Source organism: Oryx dammah, unplaced genomic scaffold (genome assembly GCF_014754425.2).
Source record: "Oryx dammah isolate SB20612 unplaced genomic scaffold, SCBI_Odam_1.1 HiC_scaffold_19, whole genome shotgun sequence".
NCBI classification, from domain to species: domain Eukaryota; kingdom Metazoa; phylum Chordata; class Mammalia; order Artiodactyla; family Bovidae; genus Oryx; species Oryx dammah.
In genome coordinates this window covers 92,371,352-92,392,871 of record NW_024070203.1, presented here as the reverse complement: position 1 = coordinate 92,392,871, position 21,520 = coordinate 92,371,352, and the positions used below count along the sequence as shown (strand labels likewise).

Sequence of the window (21,520 nt, the reverse complement as noted above, 5' to 3'; positions counted from 1 at the left end):
AGGGAACTGGGGTGTGGCATGGAGGCTCCGTCTGGAATCTCATGGAGTAGGAACCCCGCCTGGGAAGACAAAAGGATGCTAGATCCGTGTCAAGAAGTCACGAGGAACATATTTCAAAACTAGAAGTTCATCTCCAGGGCGGCTGGTTTCAGGACGGGGACCTTACGTGCACAAAGACTGAGCTCCAAGTCCACTCTGTGGCTCAACCAACAGGGACTTTTTGCTACCCAGAAATGCCATGAGTGACTTGCCTAAGGTGTCGTATGGAGTAGCAGAGCCAGGCAGTGAGCAGGAACCTGTGATTCTTTGATACCCTGATAAACCGAAAAGGCTCAGTCACTCAGTCATGGCCGACTGTTTGTGGCCCCGTGGACTAGCCCTCCAAGCTCCTCTATCTGTGGGATTATCCAGGCAGGAATGCTGGAGTGGGTAGCCATGCCCTCTTCCAGGGGATCTTCACGACCCAGGGATCGAACCCCGGTCTCCTGCATTGTAGGCAGACTCTAACACTGAACCAGCAGGGAAGCCCTGATCAACCCCAAAAGGGAAGTCTAAATTTGGATTCTGGGCTTAAAGTGTTTCTTACTACAAAGATGATTTCACCTCTTATGCTTCAGGAAGACTTAAGTAGGTTCTTTCAGTCACTGGGGAGCTTGTGGGCTCTTAGGAGACTGCCAAAGCTACTACTTTTTTTTTTTTTGCTTCATCTCATATATGGTCAGTTAACAACTGAGGAAAAGTGAGTCAGATAATGATATATTTGTGTTCCGTGTGCCAAAAACTCCAGCAGTGCATAAATTGGGAGCTAGGAAGCCCATATTTCTGAAGAAAAGTGAGTCTGTACATATAGGGCAAAGGCATAAGTAGAGATGGAGAAGCTCAACTAGAGACACGTCTCAAGAGAAAGGGGCTCTTCGGTGTCTTGTCCCCTTCTCCCCTTCTTGCCTCTCCTCCCCTCTCTTTTCCATGGGAGCTGAACCATGTGGCCATTTGATTTGCCGCCCCCTTTTGAGGGTGAGGAGGGCGGTTATGCCAGGACAGAGGCATGAATGGGGTGTGGGCTCCCTAAGTTCCGGAGGGCTGCACTGGCGCCCACCCCGTCTGTGGCAGGTGCCGGCTCTGTGCTCCTGTTCAGCCACGCCAGGGTCTCCGCTAGGGTGGGCGCCAGGCTGCCTTGCAGTTATTCAGGCCATGTTTCTTTCTCCCATGGAACTGTGAGCTTCTGGAGGCTGAGAGCCTCAAGACTTCCAGTCTTGTCTGGAGAATCCATGGACAGAGGAGCCTGACGGGCTGCACTCCACGGGGTCACACAGAGTTGGACACTGAATGACTCAGCACACACACATGATTTATCTCTATTCCACAACCCAGGACCTGATACACATGTTTGACTAGGGAGGGTATACTGACACGTTTGAAGGGAGACAAGTGACGGGATTGGTGGAAAAGTTATTCCCAGGGGAAAGAAAAGGCGTCACATGTATCATAGCATAGAGTTGCTGACAGTGATTAAGGGCAGTCCTGCAAATCAGTCAGCCTTCATGGAATGGAGGGATGACAAGAAGTAAGGAGGAGCCAGAGTTGGTAGAGTCTACAGATTGTGCAAGACTATTGATTGATGCCTGCTCTACAGAGGGGTGGTGTGTGAAGGAACACAGTTGCTGTTTTGCTGTCCTCCTTAATGGGATAGACTGGATAATCCACCAGGTTTGCATTTGAGCTTGGAGGAATGTGTTGGGTAAGCATGAAAATTTGAATGATAAAAAGAGAATAGCTTCTCAAAGAATCTTGATACTTCTGCTTCCAGCTGAAACCAGGAAATTCAGAGGCAGCAAAAATGAAATCAAGGAAAACGTTAATGGAAATTTTGAACCTAGAAAAGGTTTGGTTTGAGTTTTGAAGGACAGTCTGACCTGGTTAATAACTGCTCCCAAGTACTACTGTTATGATTTGCAGGCTTTTTGTGTGTTTGTTATATATTTCACTTATATAATATTTAGCCTATTATTTTCTAATTCTTAGGGGTGGGTCCCTAAATTCAGCAGCTTAACCAAGGCTTCTACATTTACTGCAGTGCTGACGAAGCCCAACTACCCAGAACAGGCTTATGTTGTAACAGTGTGGGCTGTTTTGCCTCAAATCAGCAGTTCTACTTGCGAGGGTCATGCAAAGTAATCTACAGAGTTTTCTCTGTTACTTGCATAGAATGGTAATACTTTAATTAAAGCAACATGTATACATAATTTAATAAGTGATTGCCAGAAAAGATTTTCTCTAATAGAAATCACAGCAAATTTTTTTTTTTTTTTTGGTTATCACTTAGGGAATTGTGAATTGCCAAAGCCTCAGTCGCTATTTCAATCTGTAGGACCCCAGTTTCTAAGGGTCCATGGCAATTCTGACTTCGGCCTATCTAAAATGGGCAGATCAAGCTTGAGGCATTTATTGTGGGTATGGAATGAAGGTTTGCCCGCTCATGTCCCCTGTCTTCTTCTTAGAAGATGAAGGTTTTAAACCTTTATTTTTTCCTAAGAGGAATCTACATTCTGGGGTCTTAACTGAGTTCTTTGCTAACTGACAACCTTCCTTTTGTATTCAGAGGACCCTCTTGAATGCCACTTATTTTATCTATACATGTTCCTTTAAGTTCTTACCTAAAGGGTTTTCCTACATGTCACAAAGCTACTTACTTTAAACGCTCATTACTGCTCACTTTTTATGCTGAAATAATGTGTATTTGAGTTGCAGTTTACAAATAATGATCAAAGAGTGCCTTTCTCTTAATTAAATCGTTGGTTAATTTGATGAGCCTTTCAGGGTCAAAGGAATTAATTCTATAAAAATACAACTGTCTTGACTTCCCATTCAGCTGAATCATTTCACAATTTACTATGTTTCTTTCCCATGTGGATTAAAATTCTTTACAACTGGAAAATAATTATTAAAATAAATGTGGCATTTGAATTACAGTTTTGATGACTGGAAGCCTTGACCCATGCTTAGGTGATCAAATAAACCACCAACGTAATAGGAACACTAACCTGATTAAATTAAGGAGAAGGAGCTACATTATTAATAGTAAGCGAGCGAATGTTGGACAACTTGACTCTCTTCATTTGAGTCTTTAACATTTGGTGTACATTTTAATCTGCATTTAAGACAGATTCTTTTTTCTTTCCTAGAGAGACATCTCCTCTATGGACGGCCTGCCGTGCTCTATCGGACTAGATATGATATCTTATATCACACTGACTTTGAAAGCGGTTATAGTGAAATATTCCTAATGCCACTCTGGACATCATACACTGTTTCCAAACAGGTCATTGAGAGCACTGGGTTTCGTGTTCTTCATGTCATTACGCTCCATGCCTTAACAGAATGATTGCTGGCGGGACAGAATTTTGTCTTAGAAAAGACTTTAATTTTTCCTGATGAAAGAAATCCTACATTCGATCTATTGTGAAATATTTTGAATTAGGCTTTCTGCCATGTTCTAATAACTTCACGGTAATATGTGAAATAGCCTAGCATACTAATTCTGTTAGTTTCTTCTGCTCTGCTTGTCATGGCCCAGTAGTTTCAGAAGCTATCAAGATTTGGCTGTGCATTTTAATATACTTATTATTTAGAGTAGTTTTAGGTTCACAGCAAAACTAAATGGAAAGGACAGAGAATTCCCATATACCCATGGCTCCACACATCACAGCCTGACCCATTAACATCTTGTTTTGTTTTTTTAATGAAGGTTTATGTTGGGGTTTCAGTTTTGGTAAAGATGAGATAGTTCAGTTTATATCAGAAATTAGAAAAATTTATTACAGTCGAGATATGTTTCTAATTTCTGAATACAAAGGACTACTTCAACTGCCCCAAACATAGCTTCTTATTAATTTGTACTCAGGCACATACAATACATAAACAGTTATTTTTTTAAAATAGGAGATATGTCTATATTATTTCTCAGAATATTATTTTTTAAGCTGTCTTCTGTGGAATCTCATTCATTATGTCAACAGTGAGATTTCTGCCTTCTGTATTATTGTTTTACCTAAGACTGATAAGAGAGCTCTGCTAGTAGAAAAAAAGTTTGAAAATTACTAGCTTTGTGTATTTAAAAGTGAGGTCTTTTTTTTTTTTAAAGAGTATATTTTTCTTTTTTTGGCCGAGTGGCACATGGAATCTTAGTTCCCTGACCAGGTATTGAACCTCACCCTGAGTTAGAAGCATGGAGTCTTAGCCACTGGACTGCCAAGGAAGTGCTCTCTTTTTCATTTGTTTATTTTAAAGAGGGGCTATCAGAGTACGAGCTATAGTGACAGCTAGTGGGGTTGTGACTTTGGCTGTTTGGAGCCAAGCAGTCTGGTTCAGTGTCCCTGTTGGTCTGGTACTGTCTCCCCCGTGGCTTTGCTGATGACCTGTGACTCACTGTTCAGGCTGACGTCTCTGACATCGCTGCACACCTGACCACCTGTGTCCGGCCTGACGTCCGCATTTCTCCGAGTTTCAGTCAGAGCTGTTTGGCCTACAAAAATGATAAACAGATGTCCTATGGATTCCTCTTTCCTCCTTGTAAGTTACAGAAGACCAGGATCTAACCATTCTAGAGGGGTGTTATTTTGCGGAGTCTGGCGTGTGCAACTTGGTATTTAGGATTTCGGTGGTTTTTAGAGGGGTGCTCAAGAGATTGAGGAGATGAACTTCTCTGGGAGCCTTCCAAAAGCAGCCAGAAAAAGAGACCAGCTTTCACAAATCCTATTCCCGGAGAGTTCTAAAGTGCAAGGGAACATTCAGTGTGTCTCCTGACATCATTAAATGAGAATCTAAAAGTGAAATTGGAAATTAATAAGACATTAATCTTTTAAATAATACTATAGATGTGATCTCTTAATACATGAAGCCCTTTAATTATCTCTCATTACCTTGATGACATTTTTTAAAGTCCATATTACACTGGTAAAGTCAAGGAACTGTTTTACATAATACTTAGTAGACCCAAGATTAGGTTGGAAGCAAAAGAACACAATTTTATTTAAGGAGAACGAGTGAGTGAAGAAGAGGTGGAGTCGGAAGAGAAGTAGGCGATGGCATAGAGAGAGGGGAAGTGCAAATGCGAGAGCAGGCCCCAGTCACTGCGTGCTGTTTGGGTCATTTTACAAGATTACTGCTTTGTATTGATGTCGATTTTAGTGTGTAATAGACACCATTTGTTTTCCTAATGTTTAGATCTGAGCTCGTCCCCAGAAGCTAAATATGATGCATTCCTTGTAACCAATATGGTTCCAATGTATCCTGCTTTTAAACGTAAGTCCAATATTTACCTAGTAGATTATTATTTGTGGGAAGAAATGTTTCTAAATTTACCACTTACCTTTCCTACCTCTATATTCATTTTAATAACTTTCATGTGTTTAGCCTTTATAATTTTCAAAAACCTTTAATGTAAATTCTCTATTGCTAATCCAAATTATGAATCTGTGAGGGAGCTTGGTGGATTATTATTTATCCCTTGTTTATAGTTAAGAAATTAAAGTCACAAGAAGTGACTCGGGTCATGAATGGTAGAATCTGAGCTAAACCAAGTTTGTGCTTCTAATCTGTTGTTCTCCCTATTTCAGTGCTCACTCTATCGGTGGTTTAAAGAGTCTTCTCTGTATTTTGGATGCTATCTAACATTTAATAGCATCTGTATTTATTTATTGAATGTTACAGTAAAAGCCATGAACAATCCTTCCGTTAGGGGAATGGTGATGATGTAGTCTGAATATTGATCCTGAAACCTAGGAAGACCTTAATGAGTCTTCTGAATCATCAGAGTATAAATTCAGCTGGTTTTAGGGCTGTGTAAATTATATACACTCATAATTTCTTTCTATACAATATAAATATTTGTGAGTGATAGTGATGAAATGAATGGTATAAGCATGGTGAGCTCTGGCTCCCAAACTGAATTCTGGTCCCTGGAGTGTGACCACTGCCCGTGTGATCATAGAAATGCCATTTAGTCTCTCATTTGTAAAATTATAAGATTTGATTGCATGACTTTTATGACTGATATGGATTTGTAACTTAATTGTCCAGTCCATTTTCTATTTCTGATAACAAAGAATTTATTCATTTGCCTATCCATCCATCCATCTACCCATTCATCCATCTTCCTTCCACCCATCCATTCATCCATCCGTCCATTCATTTTCCAACCATCCATTTATCCATCTTCCTTCCATCTACCATGCATCCATCCATCCATGTCTTCAAAGACAGAGAGAGCATTATGGAACAGACTTGACCTCCCTTTATTTCATTTACAGCAAGCAGACCTGGATGCTTCTAGGAAGGGTGGGAAAAGGAAACATCTCTACATAATTTCACTTAGTAAAGGCGCACTGGGCTGTGTTACATGACTCTCAGGACTAAAATAAAATTTCAGAACAGAAACATGAGATGGTGAAGTGTCATCTACGAGGCCGTGCCTCCTCAACTTGACATTGGTGAAACGGCCAGCATGGTTTAGAGGAAAAAAATGTTTACTTGATGTCCTCAGTTAGTAAATAAGGGCTGATTCAAAGGTAGAATCTGTTGCATATGAGTGAAAATTTAAAGTATGCTTTTGAAAGGAGGTTTCCTGGTTTGCTCTCAGGCCCAGTGGAGAAATGTTTCATAAACTCACGTAAATCCATTTGTCATAATATTACATGGAATGCAGCTTCATTGAGTTTCCACAAATCTGGGTTTCCTGGATTTCTTTCTTCTTTGCTGATGCCTTTTTGACCAAGCAGCAATAAAGGAAACACACACAGGGTCCCACCCGGAGGCTGGTGTGGCCAGAGGCCCTTCACAGAGGGCCCGCTGTTCTTCAGTGGGGAAGGGTTTTTCACAGGCCACATTTCTGCGGGTTTGGCCTTTTGACTGTTCCCATTGTTATTTCTTTCCCTCTGTGCCTCTCCAATTTTTATGCTTAAGTTACCGTTTGAACTTCTCCCTCACTGTCCTCCCTTATTTATCCCAAATAATTATCCATGGTGTTTTGGCTCTGGTGGCTGCTCTGTCCCTCTCATTTAGGATAGAGGCTCATCAGCAGTTGAAACCCCATGGGAAAAGTGCCCAAGTATTTTTTAATTAGAGGAGGTAAGAAATGATAACAGCCTGAATCTCATAAGCCCCATGTATCAGGTTGGCCAAAACGTTCAAGTGTTTCAATCACATTGTAGAGAAAAACCTGAACAAGTTCTTTGACCAACCCAATAGCGTCGAGTGCAGTAAGTCATATCTAACATTTTGGAGCCAGCTTCTCTGGTTTGCATTGCCCGTCCTCTCTTGCCTTTTCTCTTCTCTTTCCACCCCTGTCCTTGCCCCGCGATTGACTGTCGTGGAATTGGAGCTAGCCTGGACAGAGAAGTCTTCTCTAGAGGATGACTATGAAGCTGAGAAATGCAGAGTGGAGGAGACCCCCGGGGATCACAAACCAAGGGCGAGTTTTCCAGATACAGGGAGGAGCGTGTGCCTGACTCTGAAGCACGTTCAGCAAGCAGGGGCAGAAGAAAGCCTGTAGCTGGGGAAGAATGGGAAGGAGAGCCATGGAGGGAGGCAGGGGCCACAGTGGAGAGCTGGGGGTTATTCTAATTACGGGAGAAATCAGCTGGAGTGTGAGAAAAGGGTGCTGGGCAGCATGAGTCACTCTCCGATTCATGGTGTAAGAGGATCCGTCTGGCTGCTCCAGAGAATGGCCACATACAGCCCGCGGTCCCCAGCCTTCTTGGCACCAGGGACGAGTTTTGTGGAAGAGTTTTTCTGTGATGGGAAGGGGATGGTTTGGGGATGATTCTAGTGCATTACATGTATTGGGTGCTTTATTTCTGGTATGACATCAGCTCCACATCAGATCATCGGGCATTAGATCTGGAGGTTGGGGACCTATGAGCTACAAGGAAAAGTTTCTCCCAGGGGCCCAGGAAGTAGTCTTTTGTGGTGGCTCATTGCGAGAGAAGATGGTGGCTTAGATCAGTGTGGATGCAGTGAGAATGGTGAGGAGTGGTCAGTTTTAGAAGACAGGGCTGTGCTTTGGAGGTCTCACTGACAGGACTTTGCCACATGTGTATGAAGAGAGCAGACAAGTCCAGGGTGAGTCCTAGGATTTTGACCTGAACATCCGAGAGTGAGTGCCACTGACTGGGATGGAGAAGCCAAGAGATGGAACAGGAGTGAAAAGGAGAATTAAGAATTCTGTTTGAATTTTTTGTTAGATATGATTATGAGGTCTTCAAATGCACCGTGAGATGGGTGGTTGGAAAATATGTCTGGAGCTGCATGGAAAGGTTAGGGCTAGAGACATAAACTTGGGAACTAGTCTATGACATCGTGAAAGAAAGAAAAGTAGATTAAGGCCTTTTTTCAATTTTTCACAAACACTATACTTCCTCCATTGCACAGCTATTCTGTCTTCCTGGAATGTTCTGTCTCTACCTCTTTGCTCAAAAATACCCCCCTATCCTTCAGATCTCAGCCTAATAACCACTTCCTCTGCAAAGCCTTCCCTGACTGTTCACCTAGGTTAAACTCCTCTACCAATGAATGTCTCCATGTCTTTTCTGGTTCATAAATGACACACACACAGCTAGTGCTTTACGATGGACTGTTCTCAAGAATCACAACAGCTCTATTGTCTCTTAACTTGTGATACGTGTCTTGTTTAACACATCCTAGAGAGAATTCGGCCAAAGCAAGGAGTTTTGTTCACAAAGAACTGATATTGTCTTTGCACAGGCATCTGGAATTATTTCCAAAGGGTTCTGGTGAAGAAATACGCTTCAGAAAGAAATGGAGTTAATGTGATAAGTGGACCAGTTTTTGACTATGACTACGATGGCTTACACGACACACAAGACAAAATCAAACAGTAAGCTTTTAAATTCCAAGATCTCACTCAAGAATACTTTTCAAATACTCATGTACCAGAGAAGAGCTAATGCCTCTTAAACCTGTTCTTCTTTGACTCTCCTTGTAAATTCTTCAGTTCTTTTGGGCCTTTTATGAAACATGGCATTGGGGGTTGAAAGAAACAGGAATTTGTGGTAAATAAATGCACTTTTCAGCTCTATCAAAGAATATGTATCAAAAGAGATTTTTTTCCCATTTATTCTTTAATAACTCATGGAAATAATTTTCCCTTGTTTCCCTTATTTTGGGGGGGGACTTTTAAAATTCCTTAGGTTTTCTGAGTCAGTACATCTCAATAAGAAATTGCATAGAAACTTTGATCAAATCTCATTTCTGTCCCTCTCTGGTGCTATTAGGGATATAAAAGAATTAGGCATACTCTATTCATGAGGAACTTACAGTCTGGTGGAGAAGGCAAGAAGATATAAATACAACAAATTCATTATAGATCATCACAATTTTATACATGCATGAAACAGAGTAACACAAAATATGACAGGGTTTAATTGTGAGACAGGGGAGCCTAGTGGGCTGCCGTCTGTGGGGTCGCACAGAGTCGGACACGACTGAAGCGACTTAGCAGCAGCAGCAGCAGACAAAAATGTTAATTTTTTTGATATAGATAAGTCATAAGATAGCTGTTACTCCCTTTCCAGTCATCCATAAGAGAAATTTTATCTTACTCATACATTTATTGATGGTTATTGTTATAGTTTTAAGCTCAAATTGTATTATCAGCTTAATCGTAATTTCAGTATTTTGAAAATGATTAAAATGAAGATAAGAGAAAACGAAGTAAGGAATGATCACTTCCTATGCTGTGCTCTACTGGCAAAAATTCTTTACGCTTAGCACTCAGTCCTTAGAGGTTTCTCTAGTAAATGAGTTCTCTGTACCAAGTTCCGGCCCTCACTGCGGCTTGAAAGGGCCGTTCTTCTCCCGGCTCCTGCGTTTCTGCCCCTGGCCCATCTGATACGAATCTGTGAGTTACTCTCCGGAGGTGCGGGCCTCGCAGTGGTGCTGCCCAGCACGGAGGCTTTCGCGGGGCGTCCCGGCCCGCAGCCCGCCAGGCCCGCGCTCAGAACCGCCGCCGCTGCTCCCGCGGCGCCGCCGGACGCTTCCCGACGTCCCCCGCGCCGCGCGGGCCCGGCCCCGTGTGCGGCCTCTGAGGCCGGGTTCCCGCGGTTTTCCTTTGCCTCGAGTCTCTCTTCTGCTCTGCCAGGTTGAGAGAAAGGAGGTCTGGGGCACTGAAAACATTCTCCTCAAAGGCGGAGAAGTGGGTCAAGCTTGTCCGTGAGGAGGCGCCTCCCTCCCCGCGGGGGCCGCGTTCGCTGGGCGCGCCGCCCAAAGCGCTCTCCTCAGCCCTGACTCGTCTTGCCTCCCCGTGCCAGGTACGTGGAGGGCAGCTCCGTCCCCGTGCCCACCCACTACTACAGCGTCCTCACCAGCTGCCTGGACTTCACGCAGCCCGCCGACCGCTGCGACGGGCCGCTCTCCGTGTCCGCCTTCGTGCTGCCCCACAGGCCCGACAACGACGAGAGCTGCAACGTGAGTGCCGACATGGCGGCCCTCGAGGCCTCCGCTTCCGCCTCCGCTTCCGCTTCCGCCTCCGCTTCCGCTTCCGCCCTCGCTCCTTTATCTCACGCGTATTGCCGGTTCCATTCTCATTGCTTTAAAAGTCTTTATATTGCTATTATTATTTTTAAAATTTACTTGTTTAATTTTATTTATTTATCTAGGTTTTGTTCAGCAAGTACATAGGTACTTATTATTATCATTATTGTTATCCAGACTAGCACATTTCTGGAAGTGGAGGGAGGATGCTATGAAATAACAACTGCAGACAACAGGGATGAGCCATGCTTAAACGAGGGGCATAGCTTCACCCTGTTTGTAAGGCATAAGCGGAACTTGTTCGATTTTAGTTGGAGGATCGTTGCTTCACCATGTTGTGGTGTTTCTTCCGTGCGTCCGTGTGAGCCGGCTAAGCACACAGGTGTCCCCTCCCACCCCTCCAGGCGGTCACCGGGCCCGGCTTCAGGTGCCTGCGTCACACAGCACACTCCCCCTGGCGATCTGTTTTAGGTTTGGTAATGTATATGTTTCAGTGCTATTCTCTCAAATCATCCCACCTTCTTCTGTGATGATTTTGTAATTGGAATATAGGTGCTTTACAATGTTGTGTTCATTTCCACTACACAATGAACTGAATCAGCTATATGTATACATATTAAATAAAATGAGACAAATGACGGTGCATTAAGTTTATAGCATAACTGCACAGAGAAAAGAATTCAAATAAATTATGTATTTGTACTCTGACTATAGGGCTTCCCACGCGGTGCTAGCGGTAAAGAACCTGCCTGCCAAGGCAGGAAACATAAGAGACGTTTGACCCCTGGGTCAGGAAGGTCCCCTGGAGAAGCGTATGGCAGCCCACCCCAGTGTCCCTGCCTGGAGAATCCCAGGGCCGGAGGAGCCTGGAGGGCTGTAGTCCACAGGGTTGCCAAGGGTCAGACAGGGCTGCAGCAGCTGACACACGTGCACTCTGACCACACTCCCTGAATGGGACATAGTTCAAGAACAAATAAAGCAAGCAAAGGAAATTTGAACTTTACACAGTAGATGTGGTGTTGCTAGTGATGTTGATATTTTAATTTTGAAAATTAAAAAAATGTAGTTATAAAAAAGCAGTGTCCTTTGGGATTTGCTGACAGAATTCATCTTTGTGTCTTAAATTATATCCCCACCCTTGAACTAGAACACACTTATTATAAAACATTTGGACTATACAAATGGGTATACAAGTTGACTCTTTGGAAAAGACCCAACAAAACTGCCTAACACTTGGGAACTCTGTGTCCTAATGGTGTTTTAATTTTCAGTGTAAGGGTATTGTACATTTAATAAAGTTCTATTTCAGTGTTTGCTCTTGACAAACGATAAAAGTGTTCAAATGCCTTCAGTTTTGCAAAAGACAAATATATTTTGAAAACAGTGAAAAGTAGCCCAACTTTGATAGTTATTGAAATGAGGGAAGAGCGGCCAGGAGCTCATTATATCATTCGCTCTACTTTTGTGGCTGTTTGAAATTTTCATTAATAAAAACTAAAAAAAAGGTTTTTTTTATATTGGAGTATAGCCAATCACTCTGGAGAAGGAAATGGCACCCCACTCCAGTGTTCTTGCCTGGAGAATCCCAGGGACAGGAGATCCTGGTAGGTCACAGTGCATGGGGTTGCAGAGAGACCCAACTTAGTGACTAAAATAGCAACAAGGATAGCTAAGTAACAAATGTTGTGAAAGTTTCAGGTGACGGCAAAAGGATTCATTTGGGGATATATATATATCCCCATTTTCCCCCAGATTCCCCTACCATCTAGGTTGCCACGTAACACTGAGCAGAGTTCCCTGTGCTACACAGTAGGAATTTGTTGGTTATCCATTTTAAATATAGACACAAACACACAGGAGTATATGCTCTACACATCAGACATTGATGTGTAAGTTGTTAGGGCAGGTGAAACAGGTCACCCCATTCTTAAATAAGACAGATGACTCGATTCACTTATTCCAACGTGAAAGCAGGGCGGCAGGATGAAAAAGGCCCGGGAAGGCAGACAGGAGCCGTGCTGTGTGCGCCTGGCCCTGGTCGAATGCTGCGCTTGGGGGCAAATCACATGACCACTCCAGGTCCCTTTAATGCGATGGAAACCTTGTGCTTCAAGGTTGATTTTAGAACAGTCTCTATGCTTTTGTTTATAGAATAGAAGGATCAGAGCTAAAATCTCCAGAAGAAAATTTTTAGTCAACAAGCAGTGCTTAAATTCCTTAATTATTTATGTAAGGTACCCTGGGAGAAACCATGCTGTGTTTAACACAGTCACTCCTCCAGGCAGCCTTCCAGGGGAGAGCAAATGAAACAAGCACTCTGCTCCACTAAAAGGCAAAGAGACTTAAGAGTAGCTTCGAGACAGATTTTCAGCTTCGTGGACAAGGCAGGTTTGAGGCTAGGGCTTCAATTACAGGTGAAGATTGACCTATCCGAAACAAAACCAATGGGTTCAGGAAAAGATAGAAGTGTGAAATATGGATTAAAAAGAAGCTAAGTAAGTTTGCCCAGAATATTGGTAACGAAGATCATAGTGGGAGATAAGGTTTTAAAGGTTGCGTAGAATCAAATTTGAAATAAAAGTCATCAGGCCTTCCCTGCTGGTCTGATGGTTAAAACTCTGTGTTTCCAAAGCAGGGGGCCTGGTTTCCCTCCCTGGTCGGGGAGCTAGGATCCCACATTTCATGAGGCCAAAAATAATAATAATTAAAATAAAATAAAAATAGTCATAGCAGCCATGGTAGTAGGTGTTAGCGTTGACCATCCAGTCCTGTGCAGCCTTGTCTCCTGTGTTATTTCTCATCACCTTATTACCCTATTAGGCGGGTACGTATGACCCCCTCCCCTTCCCCTTTATTGAGTCTTGAGGAACCCGTGGCTCATAAAGGAAAGGTGTGTGGCATGGTGGTCTGGTTGCCTTCTAGCTAGTCGGTAGAAGAGCAGAACTTTAGATTCAAGACCTGTTTTCAAAAGTCCATCCTCTTTCACATCTATCAGATTTCTCTAGTGGAAGCTTGGAGCCTTCACATTTTTTGCTTATTGCATTGACATTAGTGAAGTGAAAGTCACTCAGTCGTGTCCGACTCTTTGCGACCCATGGGATTCTCCAGGCCAGAATACTGGAGTGGGCAGCCTTTCCCTTCTCCAGGGGATCTTCCCAGCCCAGGTCTCCTGCATTGCAGACTGATTCTTCACCAGCTAAGCCACAAAGGTAACCACAAAAAATGTTTAGGCATAAGAGCAGTGTTTTGGCCTCTGTTTGGGGAGATAAATTAGAATTGGAGGAGATGAAGCATGGTCCTCAAAGGGCTTTGGCGGGATTCCCAAGATTGAGGTAACAGAACTTGAACTGGGGTGTGGTCTTGGAGATTTCTAAAGGAAGGTGGAAGGCAGCAATATTGTACTGCAAGAATCAATAAGATCTTAGAAATAACTGGATGGAGGTGGAGAAGCAAGGGAGCGTCAGGTGAAAGAGGAGCTATCCTCAACTGATTGGCTTGACCTTCTCAATTCTGATTGTCTACACCCCACAGGAGTAGCTAATGGTGTACTGGGGCTGGGGGGTATAATACCTCTGGATCTGAACTTCAGTTTTACTGAAATCTTGTTGTGGGGAGATAACATTTTTGCAAAAAAGTAAACACATATTTGATGGGGTGAAATTCAAAACTGCCATACATGTTTAAGACAAGGCAGAGTCTACAAAGACATTTTGGACTTAAGCCATGTAAGAGACACCTAAGTTCTTAAGGGAAGGTGTTCACATTTTCCTGTCATTTGGGGAAGTGGGTGATGGAGGAGCTTGAAAACATTGTTGTGAACTCAGCTCGAAGGCAGTTTTTATTCCTCCCAACCTTATGTCTGACGACACCAACTGATGTCCTCACGTTCCTTCCTCCCTGCCCGGGCTTAGAGGTGTTTCTTGCAGTGCTCATGGCCAGCGTGCTTCTTACTGAAGAACCCCCTGCCACATAGACAGCTGTCTGTGCTTTCTTTTACTTTGTTAAATTGGAGTATAATTGCTTTACAATGCTGTTAGTTTCTGCCGTACAATGAAATTAACCAACTGTACGTATTATAGCCCCTCCCTCTCGGACCGTCCCTCCTGTCCATCCAACCCTTCCAGGTCATCCCAGAGCACTGAGCTGTGCTAGCTACCTGCTTTACACATGGTAGCGTATATATGTCAATCCCAACCTGCCACTTCGTCCCACCCTCCCCTTCTTGCCCCCGACTGGGTCCACACGTCCGTTCTCCACGTCTGCATCTCTGTTCTTGCCCTGGAAATAGGTTCATCTGTACCATTTTTCTAGATTCCACGTATATGCATTAATAGACAACATTTGTTCTTCTCTTCCACGTCTCTACAAATAACCCAATTTTATTCTTCTCTACGACTGAGCTGTGTCCCATTGTATACACAGACCACATATTTTCTTTCCATCCTCTGTTAAGGGGCATGTAGGTTGTCTCCATGAGCTGGGTTTGGTAAACAGTGCTGCAGCGAGCATGGGGGTACACATGTCATTTTGAATTACATCCTTACTTTAAGGCCCACCTTAAAATTGCTGGGCCTTGAATTCACAAGCTCGTTTGGAAGGAAGGCTGGTGAAGAATAAATGTCCATATCGAAAACAAAAACCAAAACAAACACGAAGCAAGTCCCTGGATTGTGCTTTCATTTGCATTAATGTGTAAAGTTCTTTATTTTTAAAGTTTTTCTTTTTCTCTCTTGGTTCACTTGAACTTTTATTCGACTTTCATTAGTTTTGCGTTTCATACTAGAGTCTCCTGCAGCAAATACTTGAGTGCGTTGCCAGCTAGCAAGGGGCAGAAGTCATTTTCTTCCTTGTAGGGTAGCCAGTATTTTGACTAGTTGGAGGCTGGATTTTAGCCTGTGAGAACCAGAGGAGAATGCCTCTCAGATGCAATTGGCAAATCACTTCCCTAGGAAAGAAATAGCAAAAGACAGATTTTCCCCAAATTCTTATAATCCCAGCTGGCCATTATTAGAATTAGGAAACCCTTTCACCCCGTGTCCACACACTCAAAAGACTGCGGCCACAAAGGAAACGTTGAACTTACTGACCATTGAAAATCGAATGAATGAGTCAAATATGAAGATTCTCCCGAAATAGCTCTTCGTGCTTACTCTGCTTACTCTGAGGGGGTCCCGACCCGTTTGGAGACCTCCTACTTCGTTAATTATATGGTCACACTGAGGACTGGTCAGTACCGTTGTGGGCAGAGTTATATATAGGCCTGTCCTTTCCTATGAATCGCAGAGATCTTGGTCAGCCTGGGTGAGGAGGGTGGGGCATGGAGGGTTAAAATCCTTATTTCCCCCAGCCTCCAAAGCAATTTCTTCCTGTTTCTTCCTTTTGCCGGGGATGGCCAGCATCAGTTTCCTGAACCAACACCCTCCTGGACGTATTTAGCACTGGCACGAGCTGCCAGAGCTCCCTGTCCAGGCCCATGTGGGTTGGAGCTTTCCGAGAAAACCCAGTGCAGGTTCTTGGGCTTTGGTGTAGCTCACGGAGACCGCCTGCGGTGGAAGACTCGGGCAAAGGCATGCCTGAGCTGTCTCAGTCCTGGGACATGCAGCTACCCTTCAACTTGTAGAAGGACTCTTGGCAGCCATTGCAATTTGGAAATGAGATTATTTGCAAAGACCCTCCCACCCCTTCTCTTCTCTGAAGGTAGACATTTCCCCACATTCTCAAGGTTCTCAGATCTCATTCTCTCAACTTCCCTCAGAAGTGAAAAATATTTTTTTAAAGTAAAGACTGCTTTGTGGGCATTATTTTTTCTTTCTTTCTTCTTTTTTTGCTAATTAATCATTGATTTATTTGGCTGCACCAAGTCTTAGCTGTGGCATATGGGATCCGGTTCCCTGACCAGGGATCAAACGTTGAGTCCCCTGCTCTGGGAGTGCAGAGTCTTAGCCACTGGACCACCAGGGAGGTCCCGGCTTTACTTTATTCATTTCTCCTTAGATGTGAAATAAATTATTTAGTGTGAGACATTTAAATATCTTTCATCTTGAGTTTGGGCCAATGAGGCGATTCTTCGCAAGCAGTTAAGACAGAAAGAGATTTCCTTTCTTCCCATCCTGGGATCACCTGTGATGGTGTTTTTCACTCTCACCCCTTCTTCCTTCCTGCCCTTCCTCCTGTCCCTGGAGCTGCAGTAAGCAGCATTCTTTCTGTACCAATGAAGAAAAGGGGGCCGAGCGCTGAGAGAGCTCCAGCGAGGCCTCCCAGGCAGGGGGCGCCACTGCATTCCCAGCCCCGGCCTCTTGGGCCCCAAAGTGCCAGGTGTCTTCACTGAGCGGCTCAACTGATAGGAGTTGAGTCAAACTTATTGCAGTCTCAATCCGTTGCAGTCTAATAGGTGACGGCATCAATCGAGCATGTTCTTCAGAAGCTCCTGGGGTGCACACGCGTCGTGTGCATTGCACACAAGCTCTGCAGCCCCCGGGGGCGGCCGCTCTGCTCCTCGCTTCAACTCAACCTCCGGGGAGAGAGACAAATGCCTGCTTTCCCCAGGGCCTCGCACTCTCTGACCTTGATTTCTGTTCTGAAGACTCATTGAGTCAAACGTCCTCTTGCACCACACCTCGCTTTTCTTCAGTCCAGCTAACTGCCGCTGAAAATGTTTCGATAGCCGAGGGCCAGTATTTGTGGTGCGTTGTGGCAGGGATGTGGGAGCCGCGGAGAATCCAAGGAGGAAGAAAACACCTTGGCTTTGGGTGCGGGAGTTCGCAGAGGTCGTGTGTGGACTTGGACCAAACAGAGTGTTTGGAGAAACGCCTTTGGAAAATTCTGACTCTGATTGTCTTTCCTTTCCGTGGCAGAGCTCAGAGGACGAGTCGAAATGGGTGGAAGAGCTTCTCAAGATGCACACAGCGCGGGTGCGGGACATCGAGCATCTCACCAGCCTGGACTTCTTCCGCAAGACCAGCCGCAGCTACCCGGAAATTCTGACCCTAAAGACGTTCCTGCAGACCTATGAGAGCGAGATCTAGCCTTCCGGTCCTCTGCGCTGCAGACTTAACAACTGGTGTATATTTTTATATTGTTTTTGTATTTATTAATTTGAAACCAGGACATTAAAAAAAAGCTAGTATTTTAATCCTGTACCAAATCTGACATCTTACGCTGAATGGCCCCACTGTTTTCCTCTAATGCTTGATTCAGGCAGCCCTGTGTTCTGAGTAGAGCTTGTGATGATTACTGCCCCTTGCGTTTTTAGTGGGAGCTTCTAAATGGTGCTGCCTCATCCATATTTGCATTGAGGAAGTCTCAGTCTTCCAATGCACAGCTGCCACATTCAGTCCCGTACTGTATTGAAATACTGATTTTGTAAAGTTGCATTCATTTATTGTTAATTATGACAGACATATTTAAACCTTATAGACCAATATAGACCAATCTTAAATATAATAAATCACACATTCAGTTTTTTTTCCTGGTTTTATTCGGCCTTTGTTTCATATAAATTAGAGGGTTTGTTTCTAGTGTATTTCATGCATGAAAAGGATACATTTCTTGTATTGGGCCCTCTTCCTAGTTGGATATAGTTTACATAGACAAAGGGACATCCTTAATAGTCCACCATGTGGCTTGAATGAGGTAGAGGATGTATTGATACATATCTGTGGGATACTAGAAGGACAGAGGGAGAAGGGAACCAGAACGCCTGACTATCTTCCCTCACCTGTCTGCTTTAAATAATATTTTGAACGTTGGAGGAACAGGTTCCTTGGATCAAGTTGTTTCAAAGCTTTTATTGGACTTAACTGAAAGTGTACTAAGCATATATTCTGTATAAGTATCAACCTAAGAACCAGGAAGGATATAAAGAGAAATAAGACACTGAGATGATATATAGGCATATTTAACAAATCAAGGTAGAGAATACTAAATGCTAAGTGAACAGTATTAGGATAACATAATGTGACAGAAGGGTTTGAATGATAGATGGGGTGATTTTTGATGGAGCCAATTGTGGCCATGAATAATGAAGCACAAAGTGAGGAAGTCATTTAGAGCTTTTCTGTCCTTCTGATTGTGTGTGGATGAAGATGCCTCTCAGTACTGCCATATTTCTAACAGTTAATAATCTTCTCTTAAAAAAAACAATAGCAGTTAAATTTTCCTTTAAAAATAAATTTGCTTAAGGGAACGTCCCTAGTGGGCCACCGGCTAAGACTCCGTGCTCCCGGTGCAGAGAGCCTATGTTCGATCCTGGTCAGGGCACTAGATCCTACAGGCCCAAACTAAAAGGTAAAATACCACACGCCCCAACGAAGGTCGAAGGTCCTGCGTGCCACAGCTAAGACCGGGGACAGCCAAAGAAATAAATATTTAAAACATTTGTTTCCTTAAGAAGGAAGTTGTTGTATTAAGAAGTACGTAACAGAAGCAGGACAGATGCTATATGGACAGTGGGGATATGGGAAAAATCATGAAAGTGGCATGAGAAAAACTGGTGTTTGGGAAACACAGCTACAGGAATACACTGGGAGAAGTGCCCTGGTAATACCGATGGCAGCTGTGTTTATCCAGCAACCACTATGTGCCACGCACATCTCTGGCCCTTCATATGCTCAGGAACGATTTTATGGAAAAGGGAAGAGGTGGAGGTGGGGACGGGCAAGGCTGGAATTGGGCTTTGGAGTTTGGGGTAAATAGGGTGGGAGTGAAACCGGAGGTAATTATTACTCAAATCCATTTCACCTGCCTTCACAAATCAAGGTCATCAAAACACTTGCATGTCCTCCAAGTGGCATGCAGCCTAAACAATAAGATGTTTGCCCAGGTTGTTTCCCAGGAACTTGGAGTCAGCTGTGTCTCATTTGCGCTGAGCTGGTTAAGACTGGCTAGGACCCCCGACCCTCCAGCTGGGCAGGCGCGAACGCCCACGCGCAGTGACCTTCTGACGTCACCGAGCCGGAAGTTCCCCTGCAGGTCATGCTCTGCGCCTCCGGGTTTTGAATGTGCTGAGGCCTGTCGCTTAATCACTCCCGCACAGAGGACGATGGCTACTGCACCTTCTTCCATCACCTCTCCTGGTGATCTTCCTGCTCCCCAACCCCAGAGCACCCTGCCTCTTCGTGTTTTTGTCCCATAAACACCCCAAGCTCCTTGCTTTCTGGGAGATGGATCTGACATGTCTCTTCACTCTATTGCCTTTCAAATAAATCATCTCTCTGCTGTAAACCTCAGTGTCTCAGCGTTTTAACCTGCCGCCCATCAGGCAAAACATATCTGGTTTGGCAACAGAAGTGTGGTAGAGATGAACTGGTATATCACTCACTGTTTAGTACCGTGTCATGGTTAACTGACCATCTACTACATGCCAGAACCTAGACTTGCTGTTGAGGATGAAACTAAGATAAACATGGCTCCTCACAGAACTTGCACTTTAGTGTTGCCAACAAAGGTCCGTCTAGTCAAGGCTATGGTTTTCCCTGTGGTCATGTATGGATGTGAGAGTTGGACTGTGAAGAAGGCTGAGCGCCGAAGTATTGATGCTTTTGAACTGTGGTGTTGGAGAAGACTCTTGAGAGTCCCTTGGACTGCAAGGTGATCCAACCAGTCCATTCTAAAGGAGATCAGCCCTGGGTATTCTTTGGAAGGACTGATGCTAAAGCTGAAACTCCAGTACTTTGGCCACCTCATGCGAAGAGTTGACTCATTGGAGAAGACTCTGATGCTGGGAGGGATTGGGGGCAGGAGGAGAAGGGGACGACCGAGGATGAGATGGCTGGATGGCATCACCGACTCGATCAATGTGAGTTTGAGTGAACTCTGAGAGTTGGTGCTGGACAGGGAGGCCTGGTGTGCTGTGATTCATGGGGTCGCAAAGAGTCGAACACAACTGAGCAACTGAACTGAACTGAACTGAACTGGGAGAACAAGAGTCATTCAAAAACCACAGGGCTTCGTTGTGATAGGTGCAGTGAGAGAATCAAACAGGTGCTAAGGGGCAAGGGGGTGGAAAGAGAAGTGGCTTCGATGACAATACAGCCAACACTTGAGGATGTGAAAAGCTGCCTCCAGAGCAGAGATAAGGAAGAGGCTGCTCAGGGGCTGGGCAGTTCTCCACCTGGAAGTACACACCCTGGCCTGGTGCTCTTGCCTGAGAGGTCTCGCAACAGGAAAGGCTGATAAGGGATACGGTCCTGCCCCAAGAAGTCAGCCTACAGACTTCGGGAGGGGCCCAAACAGGGAGAAGTCATCAGCCTTCCGGAGTCCTTCTCATTGGAATCCATGAGATGGAGAAGGCAGTGGCGCCCACTCCAGCGCTCTCGCGTGGAAAACCCCATGGACGGAGGAGCCTGGCGGGCTGCAGTCCGTGGGGTCGCGAAGACTCGGACACGACTGAGCGACTTCCCTTTCCCTTTTCACTCTCATGCATTGGAGAAGGAAATGGCAACCCACTCCAGTGGTCTTGCCTGGAGAATCCCAGGGATGGGGGAGCCTGGTGGGCTGCCGTCTATGGGGTCGCACAGAGTCAGACATGACTGATGCGACTTAGCAGCAGCAAACAGGGAGAAATCATCAGCCTTCCAGCGTCCTTCTCACCGAAATCCATGAGAAGGATGAACAAGGTGCCTGCCTCCAGGAAGGATGCTGAGTCAGAACGATTGGCCAAAGGCAACCGGAAGCTACCCCCACTCCTGTAAAACCCCCGCCTGGGGGCCCCAGGGCAGAGCAGTTCTCCTGGTTCTCTCATCCTGCCATTCTCCACCCAGGTGCCCCTTCCCAGTAAAATCTTTTGCTTGGTCAGCGCATGTGTCTCCTTGGAAAATTCATTTCTGAGCGTTAGACAGGAGCCCACTGTCAGGCCCTGGTGGGGGTCCCCCTTCCTGCAACACATGGACTAGGGTGAGAAAGACTTTGGCATGTGTGAGGGTCTGAAAGAAAACAGGTGTGCCCAGACACGATGGTGCGGTTGTCAGGGAAC

At 44.7% G+C, this 21,520-nt stretch overlaps 1 protein-coding gene across 12 annotated transcripts in view; it reads left to right on the top strand.

Annotated features, from left to right (window-relative positions):
- Positions 1-18,678, top strand: part of ENPP2 (ectonucleotide pyrophosphatase/phosphodiesterase 2) — a 134,085-nt gene extending 115,407 nt beyond the window's left edge. For 5 of the 12 annotated variants that reach the window (XM_040261167.1, XM_040261160.1, XM_040261162.1 and 2 more), the window contains 7 exons: positions 1,808-1,882; positions 3,183-3,319; positions 4,434-4,569; positions 5,224-5,301; positions 8,761-8,893; positions 10,326-10,482; positions 17,403-18,678. In XM_040261167.1, the coding sequence (XP_040117101.1) occupies positions 1,808-1,882; positions 3,183-3,319; positions 4,434-4,569; positions 5,224-5,301; positions 8,761-8,893; positions 10,326-10,482; positions 17,403-17,573 (887 nt within the window). In that variant the 3' untranslated portion in view covers positions 17,574-18,678. The remainder of the gene's footprint in view (positions 1-1,807; positions 1,883-3,182; positions 3,320-4,433; positions 4,570-5,223; positions 5,302-8,760; positions 8,894-10,325; positions 10,483-17,402) is intronic. The other 7 variants (XM_040261170.1, XM_040261165.1, XM_040261166.1 and 4 more) reach the window with 3 other exon arrangements.
- Positions 18,679-21,520: the final 2,842 nt, after the last annotated feature.